Genomic DNA, 21,823 nt, shown 5'->3' on the forward strand with positions numbered 1-21,823 from the left:
AAGGCGCATTTATCCAGTACAACAGAACTTTGATATCTGCAATGATTAAAAAAAAATGCATTCCCATTCCTAAGGAAATTAACTTGCCAGTTCAGTTTAAAATAACACCTTCCTTATTTTATTCCTATATAATTTAAAAAAACAAAAGTTTTTTTTTTAGTATTAAAAATATTTTTTATTGACTGAAGCTGATCAGTTCTCTTAGAAGGAACACAGAGCACACATTATATTCTTTAAAAAATAAAATTTACAAGTTAAAATGGAAGTGTTTTAGTCCTTTAATATAAAAAAAATTCATATGAAACTTGGTTTTCCAGCAAGCTTTTGTTTGAGTTACGGACCCAGACAAGACGGGGCTCTGCTGGCTTAGGACAGATGGACCTCACCTGTCAGCCTCCAAGGTGATATTTTCCCTTAAAAACATTTTATATCATATCATCTCATGTCTGTTAACACAGCAAAGCCCAGCATTAAAATTGTATGAGAAGAGAAAATTATTCCTCATATATCTGGAGCTGACTCTGATGTTCAGGGTTTAGGAAAACAGGTGGTAAGGTGGCATCTACACGCAGGCGCTCACCTGACCTCCCATGTGAAGAGTCTCCAGTGCCCAGCTACAGCCTGCACCTTTACAGAGACCTTTTTCCTTCTCAGCATAATTCTAACTCCGTGTACATACAATAAGGCCTCACTTTACAAATGGAAATATTTCTTAGACATGAAAATGGTTAACTGAAAACAACAGATGTTTTAAAAAATAAACTTTTAGTTTCTGCTCCGCTTTGGTGTTAAATGCTGCCTGTGAAGGATCACAGTCATCTCTTGTTCTAAGGTGAAGTCACATTGATGTCTGCTTTCTGTCCTCCATATAGATGAGAAATCTGGCGCTGGGGGAGGAAACAGAGCAAACAGTGAAAACCAGCAAGCACCAGACAGCACTGAAGCTCCCAGGGTGGAAGACATTCACCACACATCCTGGTTCCAGCAGCATAAGGTCATGTGACGTGTTACAAATACAAAACTCCCTAGCAAGAGAGCAGCTTAAGAGGGAGAGGAACAGGGAGCTGGGGCAACTCAACTTCCTGTCTTCCCAGCTCCAGCTCTTATGTTCACGGTGAAGAGATGGGCAATACCGTTGCCGTATCAAACTGAATTCTGAAGTAACTGTGCACCTGACATGAAAGTCTGATACAGGAGATGCAAACCAAGAAAGTGCTTACTCGGTCTGTCCACTTTCTGATGAAACCTGAAACCCCAGAAACACTTTTCTTATCAGAGAGCCATCTAGGTGAGAGACTGAAATGTTAATTTAGAATCTGATTTTTAAAGCTGGAATTATGTATTAACTTCCTTAGATTTAAAATTTTATGTACTCAGAATAAGAGCTTTTAATCTGTATTTCTCTCACAAGTAGATATTATACTTTGACTGAATTTAGAAGGTATGTACAGTATAAATAGGCCAAGCGAAAAAGAGAATTACTGGCCAAACGAATGCATGGCCTTGACTCCACATTATCAATATCCCAAGTTACTTATTAAATGTTAACTAAGATATAAGGTGAGATAAGCAAAGGTGACTTACCCAAGATAACAATGAATATTCAAGTTGACTTTGTTTTTTTCAATGACTGACAAAGGTATTCTTTTGATCTGACTCTTCTGAGACTTCTAAGTTCTAAAAAACAATCCCCAAGTTAGTACTTAGGATAGAGAAACTAGAAAAAAAACAAAGACAACTATATGCAAATATAGTAGACATGCATTTAAAAAAACCTTAGGAAATAGAAGTAGTACAACCAAGTGCAGGGTCTGGTGGCACACACCTATAATCACAGCTATGTAGGAGGATCCCAAGTTTGAGGCCAGCCTGGGCAACTTGGTGAGAGCCTGTCTCAAAAATAAAAAGGGCTGAGGATATAGCTCAGGTTCAATCCCTAGTACCTCCCCAACCCTGAAAAAAGAAAATGATCAGACAAACCACAATATGCTAAAAGAGACCCATGGTTCCATAAGCTTTCCCAGCCTGCCACAAAAAAGATTTAAGACCCCTAAAGAAAGAGCTGGAATGCCCGGTGGTAGCACTAGCCTGTATAGCCTTTCAGGATAAGCACAAGCTATTCCTGCATCCCAGCTGCCCTGCCTCCTAGCTAAGCAGGGTCCCAGGGTGTGGATGTGCACTGCTCACCTCTCTCTTGCTGGACATTTGGGCTGCAGCTTGTCTTTTTTATAAAGCAACACGGCAATAAAAATCTGTACTTATGCCATTTATGCCCATGCAGAAGTGTCTGTAGGAGAGATTCCCAAGTGATATTGCTTTGTCAAAGGCTCAGTTCTTCTGTAGCTTTTAGAAAACCCTGCCATTTCCCTACCAGGAGGGCCAAATCATTTTGGGCTCTCCAGAGATGTCGGAGAAAGCCTGTTTCACAGCTCTGAATCACCACTCTTGTCTTGAGCTACAGACGGCAACGCCTTGGTGACACAGGGTGCCCAGAACTTTACCCTGCTTCCTTCTTGAAAAAAATTTTTATTTTTTCAAAATATTTGCTTTTCCTGTTTCTATCTGTACCAAGTTCAAAGGCATGGGGGAGGAGTACGTAAAGTGTGTTGCCCAGTAGACTTCTACTATTTAAATTATGATTTCCCATCCATTTCTGCAATCAGCTAATTCAGTGGAAAGAATATTTTTTTCCAATTAAATGATTTTCTGATTCTATGTGGGACGTTGAACAAAAGAAGAGATATAGCCCCTTTTCCTTACTGTAAAATGAAAGTCTTGGATTAGATATTTCTTCTGGATCTAATTAGCTCAAAAATTCTTTTTTTTTTTTTTTAGAAAAATTCTGGGAGCTGGGGTAGAAAGGCACTGGGGATTGAACCCAGGGATGCTTTATGACTGAGCTACATTCCCAGCCCTTTTTATTTTGAGGCAAAGTCTCACTAAGTTGCTGAAGGTCTTGCTAAGTTACCAAGGCTGGCCTCAATCCTCTAGGCTCAGCCTCCTGAGTAGCTGGGATTACAGGCATGATTCAAAAATTCTCTGAAGCTAAGCTTGCACTAACTTAAAATAGCTTTAGCATTTTTTTCAATCTATACCTAAGGTCACAGTCTTGCCTTTTTTCCTATCAGTTCCATTCAAGGTAGTTACCAAGCATCCTCAGTAGCATGTAATCAACCATTATGTACCATGATGTGTACTCTGATGGAAATAAATACACACACACACACACACACACACACACACACACACAGATCCACATTATGAAGACCAAAATGAGGGAGTTTATTCCTATCTTAGACAGGAATGTGTTAGCTTTTTTCTTACTATAACAAAATACCTGAGATTATCAACTTAAAAAGAGGAAAGGTTTGTTTTGACTCTCAATTTTGATCCAGATCAGGTGAATCCATAGTTTTTGGACCTGTGCAAGGCAGCATGTCATGGAGGGAGCAAACAGCAGAGGAAGTCCATCCATCCAAGGCCGCAGTGAATGAGAAAGAGGAGGAATGGGGTCCCAATATCCTCTTTGCGGGCATGCCCCAATGACCGCTCCCCTTTCTACTAGGCCCAGCCTCCTAAAAGATTCACTACCTCCTACTAGCAACATGAACTGGGGAGTAAACCTTTAGCACAAGGCCTTTGTGGGACATTCGGATCTAAATTATAGCAAACCCTAAAAAAGAGGTTACAAGAAAAGCCTGGAGCCACAGCCTGAGAGACAGGTCTGTTGTAACACTTGCTTTGAAAACAAGAATGGGGGGCTGGGGATGTGGCTCAAGCGGTAGCGCGCTGGCCTAGCATGTGTGCGGCCTGGGTTCGATCCTCAGTACCACGTACAAATAAAGATGTTGTGTCCCCCAAAAACTAAAAAAAATAAATAAAAAATTAAAAAAAAAAAAAAAAAAAGAAAACAAGAATGGGTTATTACAATCTGGTATGTTAGTGGACAATTCGGGCTTAATGTGAAGTTTGCATTTATGTACGATTTTGTCCATAAGGAACACTAGGCACACTGTACCCAGGTGAACTGGGCCATGTGGGACTACTCAAGACACACTCACCCTGAAACATTCCCCAGCCCATGTTGTGAGTCACACACAGGTCCAACTGCTGCTACGGCTTTCCACCCAGCAACAGCCCTGCATCACTTCTCAACAAGCCAATCTACAAGCAGACTCAGGTCCCCACCATACATACTGTGGTAATTAAGTATTTTATAGCCATTTAACATGTATAAAACTGCTATTTTGTGACATACCTTGTATGGGGGCGGGTACTGGGGATCAATCCTGGGCATCACACATACTAGGCAAGTTCTGTACCCCTGAGGAACATCCCCAGCCTTTTTTTCTTTTTTTAAAGACAGGGTTTCATTAAGTTGTCTAGGCTTACCAGGAATTTGTGATCCTCCTGCCTCAACCCTCAGTCCTCTGAGTAGCACATATCTAACATTTATTTAAATGTTTCTAGGGCTGGGAGAATAGCTCAGTGGTACAATACATGCCTGGGACCTTGGTTTCAATCCCCAGTACCACAAAGAAAAGAAGTGAGGATTTATTTTTATTTAAATTGACAAAAACTGTATATATTTGTGTTGTGATGTTCTGAAATATGTATACATTTTGGAAGGGCCAAATCAATCTCATGTACTTATCATTTAAAAAAAAATCTACTCTCTCAGCAATTTCAAGTGTATAATACATTGTTATTAATGATGCTCACTATGAGGTATAATAGATCTCTTGAACTTATTCCTCCACTGACTGAAAGTTTGTATCTTCTGGCCAACATTTCCCCTTTTCTTCCACTCCTCTAGTCCCTGATAACTACCATTCTACCCTCTGCTTCTGTGAGTTTGACCATTTTATTTAAAAAAAAAAATGTTTTTGGTACCCAGGGGTGCTCTACCACTGGGCTACATCCCAGCCCTTTTTATTTTATTATTTTGAGACAGGGTCACAACAAATTGCTAAGGCTGGCTTTGAACTTGCTACTCCCTACCTCAGCCTCCCAGGTTTTTAGCATTACAGTTGTGTGCCACTGTGCCCCTAAGTTTATCAGATCATGTAGCTGCATGTCAATCAGACCATGCAGTATTTGTCTTTCTGTGCCTGGCTTATTTCACTTAACAACGTCTCCTAGATTAATCCATGTTGTCACAAATGATAGGATTTCCATTTTCTTCTTCTTTTTTCTTTTTTGAGGGACAGGGTCTAGCTATGTTGCCCAGGCTGGTTTTGGATGCCTAGGCTCAAGTGATCCTCTCACTCCAGCCTCCTGCATACCTGAGACTACAAGCTTCTCTACAATGTCCATCTTGGAGCTTTCTTCTTCTTCTTCTTCTTCTTCTTCTTTTTTAATATTTATTTTTTAGTTACAGGTGGACACGTATCTTTATTTTATTTTTATGTGGTGCTGAGGATCAAACCCAGTGCCTCCTGCATGCTAGTCGACAATCCCAGCCCTGGAGCTTTATTCTTCTTTAAAGGTAACCTTTGTAACTACCTGTTTAGGTTTCTGGAAGGAGCATGCTGATTCTAACATGGCAAATATGCTAACTTTTGGATCATCTGTGTCACAAAGAAAACTGCTGTGTGACAGCTCATTGTAACACAATGCCAACTGAAGATAGCATGCAAGAAATGCCAGCGAGTATTTCAGGGAATGTGCCAAAGACACCTGCTCCCCCTATTTCTATTCAACATTCATATGAAGATCCTAGCCAGAGCTGTAAGAAATCAGGCATAAAGACTGGGAAAAAATAAGTTTCTTTCTTTTTCTTTTTTTTTAAATTGTACTGGGGATTGAACCCAGGGGTGCTTTACCACTGAGCTATATCCCCAGTCCTTTTTATCTTTTTAAATTTTGAGACAGGGTCTCACTAAATTGCTGAGGGTCTTGATAAGTTGCTGAGTTTGGCCTAAAACCTGCAATACTCCTGCCTCAGCCTTCCTAGCTGCTGGGAATTATAGGTATACACCACCATGCCCAGCAAAATTTTCTTTGCTCACAAACGACATGCTTGTCTATTAGAAAATATAGAATAGATGAATGCAGCAAAGTTCCAATTTACAGTATTTATACCAACAAATAATAAAAATACATTCTCAAACCTTAAAACACCATGTATAATAGCCTCAATAAACAAAATATTAGGAGAGAAATTTAACAAAAGATATATATGATCCCTACAATGAGAATTATAAAATATGGTAAGAGAAAAAAGGAAAACATAAATAAGTGGAGATGAATACACAGGAAGATGTTTATCATTAGCCAACAAATGCAAATTAAATCTCAATAATATGCTAATTCATATTTATCAGAACAATTTAGATCAAATATGATGACATAAGTATATATTGGTAAGTATACGGAACATCTACAACACTTATACACAGCTAGCAGAACTAACTTGAAAAACAATTTGGCAGTTTATTAAGAAGTTAAATGTACACCTATTTTTTTTTTTTAGTTGTCAATGGACCTTTATTTATTTATTTATTTTTATGTGGTGCTAAGAATTTAACCCAGTGCCTCACACATGCTAGGCAAGCGCTCTACCGCTGAGCTACAACCCCAGCCCAAATGTACACCTATTCTTTTGTTCTTTTTTTTTTTTTTTTTTGGTATTGGGGATTGAAAGGGGTACCTTACCACTGAGCTACATCCCAGCCCTTTTTATTTTTTTCTTTTGAGACAGGATCTTGCCACAATGGAGAGGCTGACCTCCAAGCCACCCTCCTGCCTTAGTCTCTGGTCTCTGGGATAATAGATATGTGCCACCAGGCCCAGCTAATATACATTATTGTATCACGAGCAACTCTACTTCTCGGTATTAACAAAAAGGAAAATATCCATACATAAAAACACTAGTATAAAAATGTCCACAGTAGCTTTACTCATAGTAGCCACAAAGAGGAAACAAATGTCCCACCAAGAGGAGAAAAAATAATCGGTGGAAGAGTCACATAATGGAATACTACTATGCAGCAATTAAAAAAGAACACAGTGCTGATACACAGCCTGGCTGAAGCTCAGTCACACTGAAAAAGCTGGAGAGTGCACATGCCATACTGCTGTACTTTCACAAAACTCTGGAATAGGCCAAACTAGTCTCTCATGATAAAATCAGATCAGAAACTGCACACAGTGGTAAAGAGGGATTCACTTCAACGAGCATAAAGGACCTCTCGGGTGATGGAAATGCTCTGTACCTTGATTGGAATACTGGTTGCATGGGTGGATACACATTTGTCCAAACTTATCAAACCAGTTTTTTAATATCAGTTTTTTATTAAAGTACTAAAATAATCATTAAAGACATTCTTAATAAATGTCTTCATTTTATTGTATGGCATTATACTCCAACAAGGTTCTTTTTTTTTCTTTTCAGTATTGGGGATGGAACCCTGGGTCTCACGCAAGCTAGGCACACACTCCACCCCTGAGCTGCACCCCAACTAGGGTTAATACAAAAGCCTTTCAGTATTCTTGAAGACCTGCTTTGTTTATTTTGGTTTTGGGTCAGGGATGCAAAAGAATTTAACTCAGTGGCTTTCAAATATCTTTAAATATTCACATAGCACACCCAAGTAAAATACCTTGAATCTTAAAGCACCAGTTCTAAGCTCATATTTTACAATGAGGAAACTGAGCAACTATCCTGATTTCCAGCATTCTTTTCACTATTTACGATGATGCCATAAAATCTACAGAGTAACTTACATCACTGCCATTGAACTGTTACTGTGCTTAAAATAAGCAGTTAAAGTTAACGTGTGACCTGGACTTGGTGGCACACACCTGAAATCCCAAAGACTCAGAAGGCTGAAGCAGAAGAATTACAAGTTTGAGGCCAGCCTCAGCAACTAAAGCCATAGCAATTTTAGTAAAACCCTGTTTCAAAATAAAAAACTAAAAGGGGTGAGAATATAGCTCAGTGGTAGAGTGTGTCTGGGTTCAAGCCCCAGTACCAAAAAAAAAAAGATTTAACATGTCATTTTCCCTGTAAGAATGACAGATTTAGAAAATGACTATTATGAAGTTCCCAATGAAGTAATGTGTTCTAAATAATAATCAGTGAATGCTAAATAATAATCAGAGAATGCTAAATAATAATCAGAGAATGCTAAAATCATTAAGTGATTTTAGAGAAACTTGGTAATATTCAAGCTCAGGCTGACAAACTCCCAAACACACCCATCAAGCATAACATCTTTTATGGGACAACCAGATATTAGGGCCCTCCTGCTGTGACAGAACAGGAAGCAGATAGAATGACCAATGCCAAAATTTTAAAAACTCCAAACCCCAAATTGATCAAGAGTCTCATCAAATTGCTAATCTAAATGCCAGTTTTCAGGAATTATGGGGGACAGAGGAAAGTGTTAACTCAAAGAGAGAGTCAGTGAGATTCCAAATGTGGGTAACTCTCCAGGACAAATGACCCAGTGTTTCTTCCACACATGAATGGCCTTAAAAAACTAAAGATAGGGATGGGAGTATAGTGGTACAGAGCATGCTTAGCATATACAAGGCCCTGGGTTCAATCTTCAGCACCAAATAAATAAAAAGTAGAAAAGACGGAGAAAAAGGAAGAGGAAAACAGAAGAGAAAGGAAGGAAGGAAGAGGAGGAAGAGAAAAGTGGGAAGAAAGGAAATGTTGGTCACTACAGAGACTTTAAGGGCCATATCCAAATGCAAAGTATGGACCTTGGGTAGATATTGATTTGAACAAAGAGAAAAAAGACATTTTTAAGACAAATGGGAAAAACTTAAGATGGTTTAGTCAACAGATGATATTAAGGATACCGTTAGTTCTGTTGAATATAATAATCTTATGGCTGTTTCTAAAAGTCCATATCTGATACAGACAACTATGAAGTATTTATGAGTGAAATGATACATTGTCTTACATTTGCTCTAAAACACTTCAGAAGAAAACATGTTTGGATGGGGGGAATAAAACAAAAATGGCAAGAAGTTAATGACTGTTAAAGGTGAGTGACTGTTATTATTCTTTTTTTCGCATTTGAAATTTTTGTGTATTTGAAATGTTGAAAATTGAAATGTTGTGTTTTTAAAAATCCCCAAGAATTTGGGTTGGGGTTCTAACTCAGTGGTAGAGTGTTTGGCACCAAGCTCTGGGTTTCATCTGTAGCACCATACACATAAAAAACTATTCCCAAGAATTCATGCTCACATGTCCAAGTAACAGGAATTACAAAGAGGCAGAGGCAGTTTGGATGAAGAGATATTTGAGCCTTTCTCCTTAAAGCAAGCTGCCAACTTCCTACCTTGGAGACATAAAGGAACTCTCATTCTAACAGAAAGGCTGCCTCCCGCGACACCTGCACTCCAGTGCTCATGGAGTGTCCAGATCCTACCCGTGTAGCCGTAAGAAAAGGAAACGCACACTTCTGGTACTGCTGTCGAAATTCTCACAGCTGATGGGCAACAGTGTGCTCAGCTCCAGATCCGTGACCATCTGCCGAGATTCTGCCAGCAATCGCTGAAGCTTACTTGTGGGTGAGAAGTCTTCCTAGAAGGATTAATAGTTTGAGCATTCATAAAATTGAGAAATATTTTTAAGTGTTTATATTTACAAACACAACTTTTAGTCACAAGTTGTAGCTACCTGTTAATATATGATTAGATATTGCAAAGTAAGACATCAATATTGATCAAATTCCTTTTATTTCTTAGAACCTACTCTGTTAAATAATGTGATTTTAACAGAATTTTGCTACAATTTACTTTCCTAAATAAATTTTTGAAGGCATAATTAGCAGATCCAACTATCTGCATATGGGACTTCAATACTAAGAGCCTATAAGCTTTTAGAACATAAAGCTGTGCTTTCATTTATTCTTGTTATTTTTCTTTTCTTTTCTTTTTTTTTTTTTTTATTCTTGTTATTTTTCAACTTTGGGAGCTGGGGAGCGGACTTGGTGGTAGACACTGGCCTAGCACACACGAGACTCTAGGTTCCATCCTCAACACCACAAAAATAATGATAAAATAAATAAAAACAAACGAAATAGCATCATGTAATGTTTATGTACTTTTTTTTAACATTTATTTTTTAGTTGTAGGTGGACACAATACCTTCATTTTTATTTTTATGTGGTGCTGAGGATCGAACCCAGTGCCTCATGCATGCTAGGCAAGCACTTTTCCTCTGAGCCACAACCCCAGCCCCTATGTATGTACTTTTATGTAGCAAAAGAATAAAAACAATGTGTAATCAACTTCAGAATGGTGGTTAACTGGGAGGGCCTGGAGAAAATAGCAGGTGGGATTCCTACTTTATTACCTCAAAAAGAAAAATAGAGCAAATATCCTAAAATGTAAACATCTGATAAACCCTAATGTAGGTGCACAGTTGCTTCTTCTTCTTCCTCTGTTACCTGGTACCGGGGATTGAACCCAGGAGGCTTTATCATTGAGTTACAACACCAGTATCCTTTTCTTTCTTTTTTAAATTTTGAGATAGGGCTTCACTAAATTGCTTAGGCCTAGTTAAGATTCTGAGGCTGGCCTTAACTTGCAATCTTCCTGCCTCAGCCTCCTAAATCACTGGGATTACAGGTATGCACCACTGTGCCCAGTTATAGCCTTCATTTTTCTAATGCTTAAAATATTTATTTGCTAGGTATAGTGGCAAACACCTATAATCCCAGTGGTTTTGGAAGCTGAGGCAGCAGAATCCCAAGTTCAAAGCCTCAGCAACTTAGTGAGACTCTTGTCTCAAAATAAAAAAATAAATAGGGTTGGGGATGTGGCTCAGTGGTTAAGCATCCCTGGATTACATCTCCAGCATATACATATACACATACACATACACATTCACACACACACACACACACACACACACACACACACACACACTCTCTCTCTCTCTCTCTCTCTCTCTCTCTCTTTCATTGGAAAAGGCTATTTCCAAGGATCCTTAGGGCAACCATACAAACAAAAGGTTTCATACTGCCATATGCAGTGGCTCACACCTGTAATCCCAGCAGCTCGGGAGGCTGAGACAGGAAGATCGGAAGTTCAAAGCCAGCCTCAGCAATGGCGAGGAGCTACACAACAACTCAGTGAGACCCTGTTTCTAAATAAAATACAAAATAGAGCTGGGGATGTGGCTCAGTGGGCAAGTGCCCCTGAATGCAATCCTTGGTACAAAAATAAAAATAAAAATAAGGCTTCATATCCTTCAAGGGGGCTGCTGTTTTGTGGCTACTGTACAAAATATTTACTAATTAAAAATAAAAGCAAGAGGAGCTCAGTGGTAGAGTGCGCATGCGGCACTGGGTTCGATCCTCAGTACCACATAAAAATAAATAAAGATACTGTGTCCATCTACAACTAAAATAAATAAATAAATAAAAATAAAAGCTGGAGTGTGGTAGGACACACCAATAATCCCAGCTATTCAAGAGGCAGATGCAGAAAGATTAGTTTTTTGGTTCTGGGGACTGAACCCAGAGACACTTTACCACTGAGCCACATCCCCAGTCCTTTTTATTTTTTATTTTGAGACAGGGTCTTACTAAGTTGCTGAAGATCTCACTGAGTTACTGAAGCTGGCGTCAAACTTGCCATGTGGCCAGCCCAGGCAACATAGACTCTGTTTCAAACATAAAAACTAAAGCCAGGAGTGGTGGCACACACCTGTAATCCCAGCAACATGAGAGGCTAAGGCAGAAGGATAACAAGTTCGAGGCCTCAGCAACTTAGCATGACTCTCAGCAACTTATCAAGACCCTTGTCTCAAACTTTAAAAAACAGTTGGGTGCAATGGCACATGCCTGTAATCCCAGTGGCTTAGGAGGCTGAGGTAGGAGGATCTCAAGTTCAAAGCTAACCTCAGCAACTTAGTGAGGCCCTAAGCAACTCAGTGAGACTCTGTCTCTAAAGAAAATTTAAAAATGGCTGAGGATGTGGCTCAATGGTTAAGTGCCCCTGAGTTCAATCCTCAGTCCCAAATAACTAAGTAAATAATACAAAGGACTGGGGATGTAACTTAGTGGTAAAGGGCCCCTGATTCAATCCACAGTACCAGAAAAAATTAAAATAAAATTAATTAATTAATTAAAAGGTGCTGGGGCTGGGCTGGGTAGCACACGCCTGTATTCCCAGCGGCTCAGGAGGCTAAAACAAGAGAATTACAAGTTTAAAGCCAGACTCAGCAATGGTGAGTCATTAAGCAACTCAGACCCTATCTCTAAATAAAATACAAATAGGGCTGGGGATGTGGCTCAGTGGGCGAGTACCCCTGAATTCAGTCCCCAGTACCCACTCCACTCCCCCAACTCCAAAAAAAAGTGCTGGGGATGTGGCCCTACGGTAGAGTGCTTGCCTAGCATGCATAAAGCCTTGGGTTCAATCCCCAGTTCTGTGCAAACAAAACAACAACAACAACAAAATTAAGCTGGGCATGGTGGCACACACCTGTAATTTAAGGGACTCAGAAGGCTGAGGCAGGAGGACCATAAGTTTGAGGTCATTCTGGGAAACTTAACATGACCTGGCCTCTTAAAAATAAGAAAAAAATGGCTAGGGGTGGGCATCTCAGTGGTAGAGTATCCCAGGGTTCAATCCCCACTATCACAAAAAAAAAAAAAAATGGACATACATACATATTTATATATCAAACACCTAAAAGACCCAAGGGGCACTTTGCCTAAAGCCAACTGATGTTTAAAGAAAAAAGTGGGTAATTTGGACTTTGATTAATCACATAATCCAGACAAAACACTGACTTGTAGGCTCCAGCCTTGTATAAAACGATTAATTTAAAAATAATTGAGCCTGTGGACTGGGGTTGTAGCTCAGTGGTAGAGCGCTTGCCCTGCATGTGTGAGGCCCTGAGTTCAGTCCCCAGCACCACATAAAAATAAATAAAAATAAAGATATTTTAAAAAAAAATCTTCTTTAAAAAAAATAATAATAATTGAGCCTATAATCCCAATGACTCTGCAGTTCAAGGCAGGAGAATCGTAAGTGTGAGGCCAGCCTCAGCAGCCTAGTGAGACCCTGTCTCAAAATAAAAAATTAAAAATGGTCTGGGAATGTAACTCAGCAATATAGTGCCCCTTGGCTCTAACCCTAGTAACACACACACACACACACACACACACACACACACACCTGAAAAAACTGAGATAAAACAATATGTCCTGGGTGGGCTTGTAAAACTGCATTTCTGGCAAGTTCTCAGGTGATGATGCTTCTAGTCTGAAGAACATATTTTTTATTTTTTAAATGTTTTTTTAGTTGTAGATGGTCACAATACCTTTGTTTATTTATTAATGTGGTGCTGAGGATCAAACCCAGTGCCTCACACATGCCAGGTGAGTGCTCTACCACTGAGCTACAACCCAGCCCCCTAAAGAACATATTTTAAACAAAACTCCTACTCTCAGGCTGGGATTGTGGCTCAGCGGTAGAGCGCCCGCCTAGCACATGCGAGGCCTCAGGTTCGATCCTCAGCACCACATAAAAATAAATAAAATAAAGATATTGTATCCAACTATAACTAAAAAATAAATATTTAAAAAAAAAAAACTCCTACTCTCAACAACTCCATCTTCCTTTTTTTTCTTCTTCCTCCAGGCTCTGTAGGTAAAGAATCATAATATGGAAATAAAACTTTTACAAAATTAAATTTACTGAATCAAAGCTTATTTTTCCTATTCATTATCTGAAATCAGATGGTAAACCAATTTTAATTATCTTTTTTAAAAAATATTTATTTTTTAGCTATAGTTGGACACAATATCTTTATTTATTTATTTTTATGTGGTGCTGAGGATTGAACCCAGGGCCTCACACACGCTAGGTGAGTGCTCTACTAGTGAGCCACAATCCCAGCCCTTAATTATCTTTTTAAAAAGGAGAAAGACCTTTTACTTAAATAGCTTCTAACTAAGAAAAAATATCTATCCCTGCTATAGTTTCTGAATCTTTTCAGTACAGCTGCTGGAAGACAACATACACACAACCAGAGTGCCCCTGAGTCCAATCCCTGGTTCTGCCCCCCCCCCCCCCCCGCCAAATAAATATAAATAGAAAGAACCTTAAAGTTCTATAACTTGAAAAACTGAGGAATGGCCAAAATTATGTGAAAGTAATACAGAAAAACTGAAGCATGTTGGATAGAAATGTTGCTTGAATAAACTAGGAGTTGATAAAACAAAACACAAACCTTTTTGCTGGACAAAGCTGCTTCTTTGTTGATTAACAAACCCTTGGATAAATTATTTTTATCAGGAGGGGCCTCTGTCTCATCCTCTCTTAGGGCAGACTTTGAAGAACTCAAACAGTGGGAATGTTGGATGGCAATTAGCTCACTGTGAATAATAAGATCAAACATAAACAGATTATCTTAAAGCAATACCCTACATGTATCATACAGTATCATACTTGAAAGTATCTCAAGAAGACAAAACATGTTGTTTTTTTTAGAGAGAGTGAGAGAAAGAGAGAATTTTTTTTTTTAGTTTTCGGTGGATACAACATCTTTATTTTATTTTTATGTGGTGCTGAGGATCGAACCCTGTGCCCTGTGCATGCCAGGTGAGCACGTTACCGCTTGAGCCACATCCCCAGCCCAACATGTTGTTTTTTAAATAAAGAAGCTCTAATTTGAGTATAATATTGGAAATTAATGCATCTTTTGCAAATAAGAATTAAAACAATATTTGTAGTTAAGGGTAACTACAGAACACGAAATTTCCCTCTTCAAAAAAAAAAAAAAACCCACTAAGAGGGTGTGGTGGGGGGCAGGGGCTTAAGCATGCTATAGGCACTGAATTCACTCTGCTAACACTAAAGGAAGGAAGGTAGGTTAGTTCTAGGGACAGGATTATCCAAAAGGGAAGGGGAAAATTAATGCAGAGTAAGGTTAAACTTGTGAAAATGTTAGGTTTTTGGTTTGCGAGGCCAAGTTTGTCAATAGTTGTATGGAGCCTTTTGTGAAAGTGAAACGGTGCCACAGTGGCTGATTCTCCTACAGTTGGTGGGTCTTAGAGAACATGGAAGAGCAGGTGCCTGTGGCTTCTCTCTCCACAGGCAAACCTCTATTTGTCAAATGGAATGGGGGCACAAACGCGAATATTTTACTTAGATAATAGAGTGGACATACAAGTTCTTGTAATCTACGGAAAAATAGGAAAACATAATTATCTTTCCTACTTAGTCACGTTATCTGTCATGTGATGCCTTGGCATGTGCCTCCACTGGCAGAACAAGCAGTTACCTCAATTATTTTAAGTCAGTCAGGTCAAAAGGGCCTTAGAAGGAAAGGTGATTTTGAATTTGTTTTATACATTAAGTTTAACATATAAATTATATATAATTTGCTCCTCTATGCTCTCAAAACTATCCAACACAAGCTTTTCCCTTAACATGAATGTTCTTGTATAGTAGTGACAAACAGAACGTTGTCCCCTAGTGATGATTACTTGCAACCACCCCCCAATTTTTTTTTTTTTTGAGAGAGAGAGAACTTTTTAATATTTATTTTTTAGTTTTCGGCGGACACAATATTTTTATGTGGTGCTGAGGATGGAACCCAGCGCCCTGTGCTTGCCAGGTGAGCGCGCTACCACTTGAGCCACATCCCCAGCCCCACCCAAAGATTTTTAAAAACCAAATATGACTAGATGATATTTAATGCAACAACCAAGTTAATTTTTTTTTTTGCAAATGGCAGGATATGATTTTTAAAGGACTGAAGCTTCTAAAAGGGTCAAAGAACACTCCAAATAATAAGTACTAGAAAGAAATTTTAAAATGAAAATCAATACAATAATTCAAATAAGACTCTCAATATAGAAACTTCATCCTTTCTGTATTTTAAAATCTACAAGCTATGCTTTGTTAAAAATAGCAGACATTACAGCGCCACTCAACCCACAAGATTCAGCAAATCTAAAAAGATGAACCTGAATAATTCAGCCTCTGCTAATATCTAATCCATTTTCATCTCTAAAAACCTAGTAAATTTTATCAGCTTATTAAATACAAATATTCGCTTACATGATTTAAAAAAAATGGGGGACTATAAAGTTGAAAACAGATATAAGCTGGACCCAGGATAAGCAATTGGATGGGGAATATGCCAAGTGACCCTGGATAAGGGCAAAAAGAAATTTTGATATGTGGTTAAAATAATGCACTCTGGACACAGAAGGATACACTTGTTGATTCCAAATAGATCCAGAGGTGAGGAATGCTTCAGAGCAGCATTCCATTCTGCACAGTGACCCACCCATCTGTATTTTAATAAAACATATTTGGCCAACTCATTACTGGTTTTGTTTTTAAGCCAAATGTTTGCCTCAGAAGTCCCCAGGATCAACTCCTCTCTGAAATCTAATACAGCCTTTGTATAATCAAGCACTCAACTGACTATGCAAGGGGTAAGCGGTCTGTCTTAAGATTTCCTTTGCAAACACTGCTGTGGTTTAACAGGAGGCACGAGGTGGCTACTGCAGCTCTCTGAACTTGCATGTTCTGGCACACACACTATGTGCTGGCATATAGATGTGAGCATCACTAACCTTGCCGAGGAGTTATATTTTGTTGCACTGACACTTCCTGAACAAGTGCACACAGATTTGTGGCGAACAATTCTTTGCACTTTAGAAGGCTTGAAAATGCTCATCCACTCCATATCAGACATGTGACCTGGGGCTTCGATTATGAAGTTACTCGGGTGGCAGCACTTGGATTCATACAGGTCACTGTCACTCTGACATCCTTCATTCCTGGGGCCACATGACATCTCAGACTTTTCCATCAAGTCATGACAGTCCACATCCAGCTTTTCAGGTGGCTTTGCATCAGAGCAGTCGGTCAGGCCCAGGTAAACACTGACATCATGCCACTGCTTTTCATCAGGTAAAGATGCTGAACTTTCCCAGAGCTGCTTCTCTTCATTCTGAAACCTAATTCCACCACCTTTTGATGATGTTTCATGGATCTTGCACAATGTGATTTTGTTTTCGGGTTCACTCTGGATTTTTCCACCCAGAGACCAAGATTTTTGTTTTTCCATTAAGTCTTTTGTAAACAGAGATGATAAAGCAATTATATTTTTTTCCCCAGATTCAGTATTAATCTGTAGTTTCTTCCCTTTGCATACCTCACAAGAAATCTTGTCTGGCCTATTTTGCTGAGTCAATGTGGTTTCAAATTTTGGGTCCTTAACCAGTGACTTCTGACTTTTCTCCGTCTTAGCATCGACTTTTAGGTGGTTATTGTCAAGGTCTGATAAACACATGTCTCTGCTATAGTGGCATTACAAAAAAGGAAAGTTATAAAACACTTGATATCATTATTCTAAGTATTTCTCATATGCCTCATTAGAGCTAAATCCCAATAAGACCCATTGGTCTGATATGCAGAGCCCACTTCCAGCCTGATCTCCTCCAGGAAATCTTTTTGACCACCAAGCTACAAGCACTTCCCCTTTCTCATCCTTAACTTCTACTGTACTTACTTTATAAATGACCCACTCCCACCAAATCAAGGATACTACATAAATGTGACAAAACCTGTTAGCATACCTTACTTTAAGATTTCTCATGTCGCATGTATTCAGGTATTCTGATCTGTATTGGTCTGATCCCCTAGAAAACACAACTCTTTCCTTTCAAAACGGCATATAGGCCATTTTTTGCTTTTTAGGAGTAATCCCAACTCATCAAATACCTCTAAGTGGCACTGACATATAAAGAGGAAAAAGTGACAATGTCAGGGGATTTTGCCCACAAAAGAACCCTGGGTGGAACTGGTGTCTACTGACAGTGGCAGCAGCTGGGCCACAGAGCAACAGGGTAATAACTTCTAACAGAGGCCCCAGAAGGAAAGCACAATAAGAGCTGCAGCACAGCTGAATTCCTGCTACACTGCCTGTAGCAATATTTTACACCGGTTTCCTGCAGCTACTAATCCCACTACATTTTCTTCCAGGGAAAGGAGATGCCATCAATGTCAATCCAATACAGATCTGGGGAACTTCTCTACTCCCTCTTCCTTTTCATGGCTTCTTATAACATTTCTGCTTGAAAAAGCAGACTAAATTTAATTGTTTAGTTATTATGCCCGCTAACTTTATATATTTATACTTTAATTTTACAGAAATTGGGTACAAGTTAGGAAAGTAGTCTCCTATTGATAAGGCAAACAGGAAAATCAGGCTGAGGGCAGGGATCTCAAAATAACCTTTAAACAACTTTACAAAATACTTCATGTTAAGTCAAAAAAGAATTCCAACTTAAGTGTGTGTTTATATGTAAATACGTATAAGGTCTGAGAGCTAACAAAACAAATTGTATTGTTATATTTTGTGCATGTACAAGAATGTGACAACAAATACCACTATTCCATGTAGATACACCAATACAAATGTTTTTTTAAAAAAATTTGAGAGCCAATATGCCAACCCTTAGTGTTGAGCTCCAACTGCAGATACCAATGCCATTTTTGACGTTATTTCTTGAGGCAAGTATTAAGTCCTATGCATCTTGCTATTCCCTATTCCTGGCCTAGTGCCTGAATGCTGTGGGTGCTGAATGAGTGAATAACTGAATGAAGAACTGGTTTACCTCTGGCCTATCTTCTACCCAATACAGATCAGATCTAATGATTTTACTTTTATCAAGTGGCTAAATTAGAATCATGCCTAAAATTCTCAAATCAGGTCTCACCATAACCTAGGACTATTAGTAATTTTAGCTCATATATAGTATTTCCTACTACATGAGGAATGGTAGTAGGTCCTGGCCTGTGGTAAACACAAAGTAAATATTGATCCAATGATGAAATAAAAGCCAAGATCATAGTAACAGCATATGCTAAGATTACCTGGATGTCAGGGCTTTCGATTCCTCAATCTTTGAATCATATATCTGAATTAATTCCTGAGAATTTTCCACATTGAAATTAAGAAACTGGAGATCACTCTGTTGTTTTACATAAATCTGCCATAGATAGTGATATATCAATATAAAATATAACAATGAAGCTAAATGGAGGCTACAATTTGTCACTTTCAAACCTTAATACATCAGATAGTTTGCTAGAGAAGTGTGCATTGCTTGCCTTTATTCTCCCTAAGTTCACCCTAATATTTGTTAGTATGGCTGACTTTAAATTACCATAAGCAAGACCCGATCGACTATGCTAAATGTATGGCTAGTGTAGTCAGGATTCCAAAAGTGCCATAGACAAAATTAACCAGTGTACAATTTCTTAGTCTGTTCATGAACATTTCCTTCCTAACAGTGAGAGAAAGATAACTGGGAACATACCTGTCTCAAATTATGCAGTTCTGAATTTGTACGTTCTTGTTTTGACTTTGCAATATCCAGTAACTCATCTTTCCTCTTTTCTCTCTCTACTATTTAAGAACAAAAATTATTAAACACTTTTCATCAGCCATTTCAACATGAACCTCTCCATTTCTAACAAGATAACAATTAACACGGTTGTTGTGTTGTTCCTGAACTTACTGAGAAGAGCTTTACTCTATGATTCTGACTAGATTCTTTTTTTTTCAGTAGATTCATCAAATGGACAACTTTACAAAATACTTCATGTTCAATCAAAAAAGAATTCCAACTTAAGTGTATGTTTATATGTAAATATGTATAAGGTCTGAGAGCTAACGAAACAAATTGTATTGTTATATTGTGTGCATGTACAAGAATGTGACAACAAATACCACTATTCTATGTAGATATACCAGTACAAGTATGTTTTTTTTAAAAAAAGCTTGATAGCCAATATGCCAAGGTTTTTTTAGGAGTTGAGGTTGAAGCTACCTACTTAGCATGCATAAATCCCTGGATTGGATCTCTAGCATTAAAAAAAAAAAAAAAGCCAAGAGCAGCATGGCATATGTGTCATCCAGCTACCCCATAGGCTGAGGCAGGAGGATACCAAGTTTGAGGCCAGCCTCAGTAACTTGGCAAGACACTGTCTAAAAATAAAAAATAAAAAAAGAGCTGAGAATGTAGCTCAGTGATAGTGTCCCTGGATTCAATACTCAATATGGGGGGGGGGGCGGGAATCAGAAAGAAAAAGGTTTTTATTTTATTTTATTTTATTTGAGAGAGAGAGAGAGAGAGAGAGAGAGAGAGAGAGAGAGAGAGAGAATTTTTTAATATTTATTTTTTAGTTTTCGGCGGACACAACATCTTTGTTTGTATGTGGTGCTGAGGATTGAACCCGGGCCGCACGCATGCCAGGCGAGCGGGCTACCGCTTGAGCCACATCCCCAGCCCTAATTTTTTTTTTTTTTTTAATGTGGTGGTGAGGATTGAACCCAGGGCCTCACATGTGCTAGGCAAGAGATCTACCGCTGAGCCACAATCCCAGCCCCGAGAAAGGTTATTTTTAGATGGAAGGCTTATTTGTCTTTCATATTATAGGAATGGGATGGGAATGATTTCCAAATCTCTATACTTGATATATGTTATTTTATTTTTAACTTTTTTCATATTATACAAGTAACTTAGGACTGTTTTCATTGTTAAAAAAAAAATCGAACAACATAAAAAAAACCATGAAAACATGACAGGGGAAGAAATCACTATTTTTGCCATCATGCAAGTCAATGTGATAGAATCTCGCAATTAAGTCCTTCTTATAAATTCTCACTGACTACAGATTTTTGTACCTCTAAGGAAACCTCATAAGTTAACAAATGAGTTTCTATTTGTAAAAGCCAGACACTCTTTTAAAGGTTTACTACTTCCTAAAAACCCTTTTCACTTGCCAGATAATCACAATGAGAATTATCTTTAATATGCATAGGGATACAGGTCAAGTATCCCTAATGGATTCTAAGGAGGCTAGCAGGAAGATCTCAAGCTTGAGCCTAGCCTGTGAAACTCAGTAAGACCCTGTCTCAAAATAAAAAATAAAAAGGGATGAAGATGTGGCTCAGTAGTAAGGAACTCCTATGTTTAATCCCCAGTACTGGAAAAAAAAAATGTAAGCATGCTAAAAATACTGTTTAAAATTACCTAAAAGCTATAAGTATAAGGTGTATATGAAACAATAATGAATTTCCTGTTTAGGACTCAGGTTCCATCCCTAAGATGTTTACTTATGTACGTGCAACTATTCCAAAAATCCCAAAGACCCTGAAACACTTCTGGTCCCAAGTATTTTGGATAAGGGATATTCAATCTACATTCTCAGTTTTTTAGTGCAAAAAAGACTAAGAGAGATACTATTAATTTTTAAAATCTTCACTTTTTGCAAAGACTTTATAAATATTTTGCTGAAGCATGGATATTTTAGTATGACCAGATTTGCAGTAGAGCATTTATATATATTATACGTACATACACACACATATATATGTATGTACATATATTTTAAACTTTTCTGTTTAAAAATTTGTTCTAATTAGTTATATAGGACAGTAGAATGCATTTTGACACATTGTATAAAAATGGAGCATAACTTCTCATTCCTCTGCTGTACATGGTGCTGAGTCACACCAATAGTGTAATCATACATGTGTATAGGGTAATAATGTCTTTCTCATTCTACTGTCTCTCCCAACCCCACAGCCTCACCCCTCCCTTCACTTCCCTCTGCACAATCCAAAGTTCCTTCATTCTTCCCTACCCACCGCCCACAAATGAATATTTTTTAAAAGTATTTTTAGTTGTAAATAGACACAATATCTTTATTTATTTTTATGTGGTGCTGAGATTCGAACCCAGTGCCTCATGCATGCAAGGCAAGTGAACTACTACTGAGCTACAACCCCAGTCCCAAAAATGAATATTTT

The 21,823-nt window shown here is 38.4% G+C and overlaps 1 protein-coding gene across 1 annotated transcript in view; it reads right to left on the reverse strand.

Moving 5' to 3' along the window:
- Window positions 1–221: 221 nt before the first annotated feature.
- Window positions 222–21,823, reverse strand: part of Ccdc62 (coiled-coil domain containing 62) — a 42,140-nt gene continuing 20,538 nt past the window's right edge. Inside the window, exons 7-13 of the mRNA XM_077796834.1 lie at window positions 19,326–19,414; window positions 18,880–18,995; window positions 16,572–17,300; window positions 14,213–14,357; window positions 9,419–9,544; window positions 1,585–1,677; window positions 222–887 (exon numbers count right to left, since the gene is read on the reverse strand). Coding sequence (XP_077652960.1) covers window positions 1,624–1,677; window positions 9,419–9,544; window positions 14,213–14,357; window positions 16,572–17,300; window positions 18,880–18,995; window positions 19,326–19,414 — 1,259 coding nt within the window. The 3' untranslated portion in view covers window positions 222–887; window positions 1,585–1,623. The remainder of the gene's footprint in view (window positions 888–1,584; window positions 1,678–9,418; window positions 9,545–14,212; window positions 14,358–16,571; window positions 17,301–18,879; window positions 18,996–19,325; window positions 19,415–21,823) is intronic.

The sequence above is a fragment of the Urocitellus parryii genome, chromosome 3, assembly GCF_045843805.1.
Source record: "Urocitellus parryii isolate mUroPar1 chromosome 3, mUroPar1.hap1, whole genome shotgun sequence".
Taxonomy (NCBI): domain Eukaryota; kingdom Metazoa; phylum Chordata; class Mammalia; order Rodentia; family Sciuridae; genus Urocitellus; species Urocitellus parryii.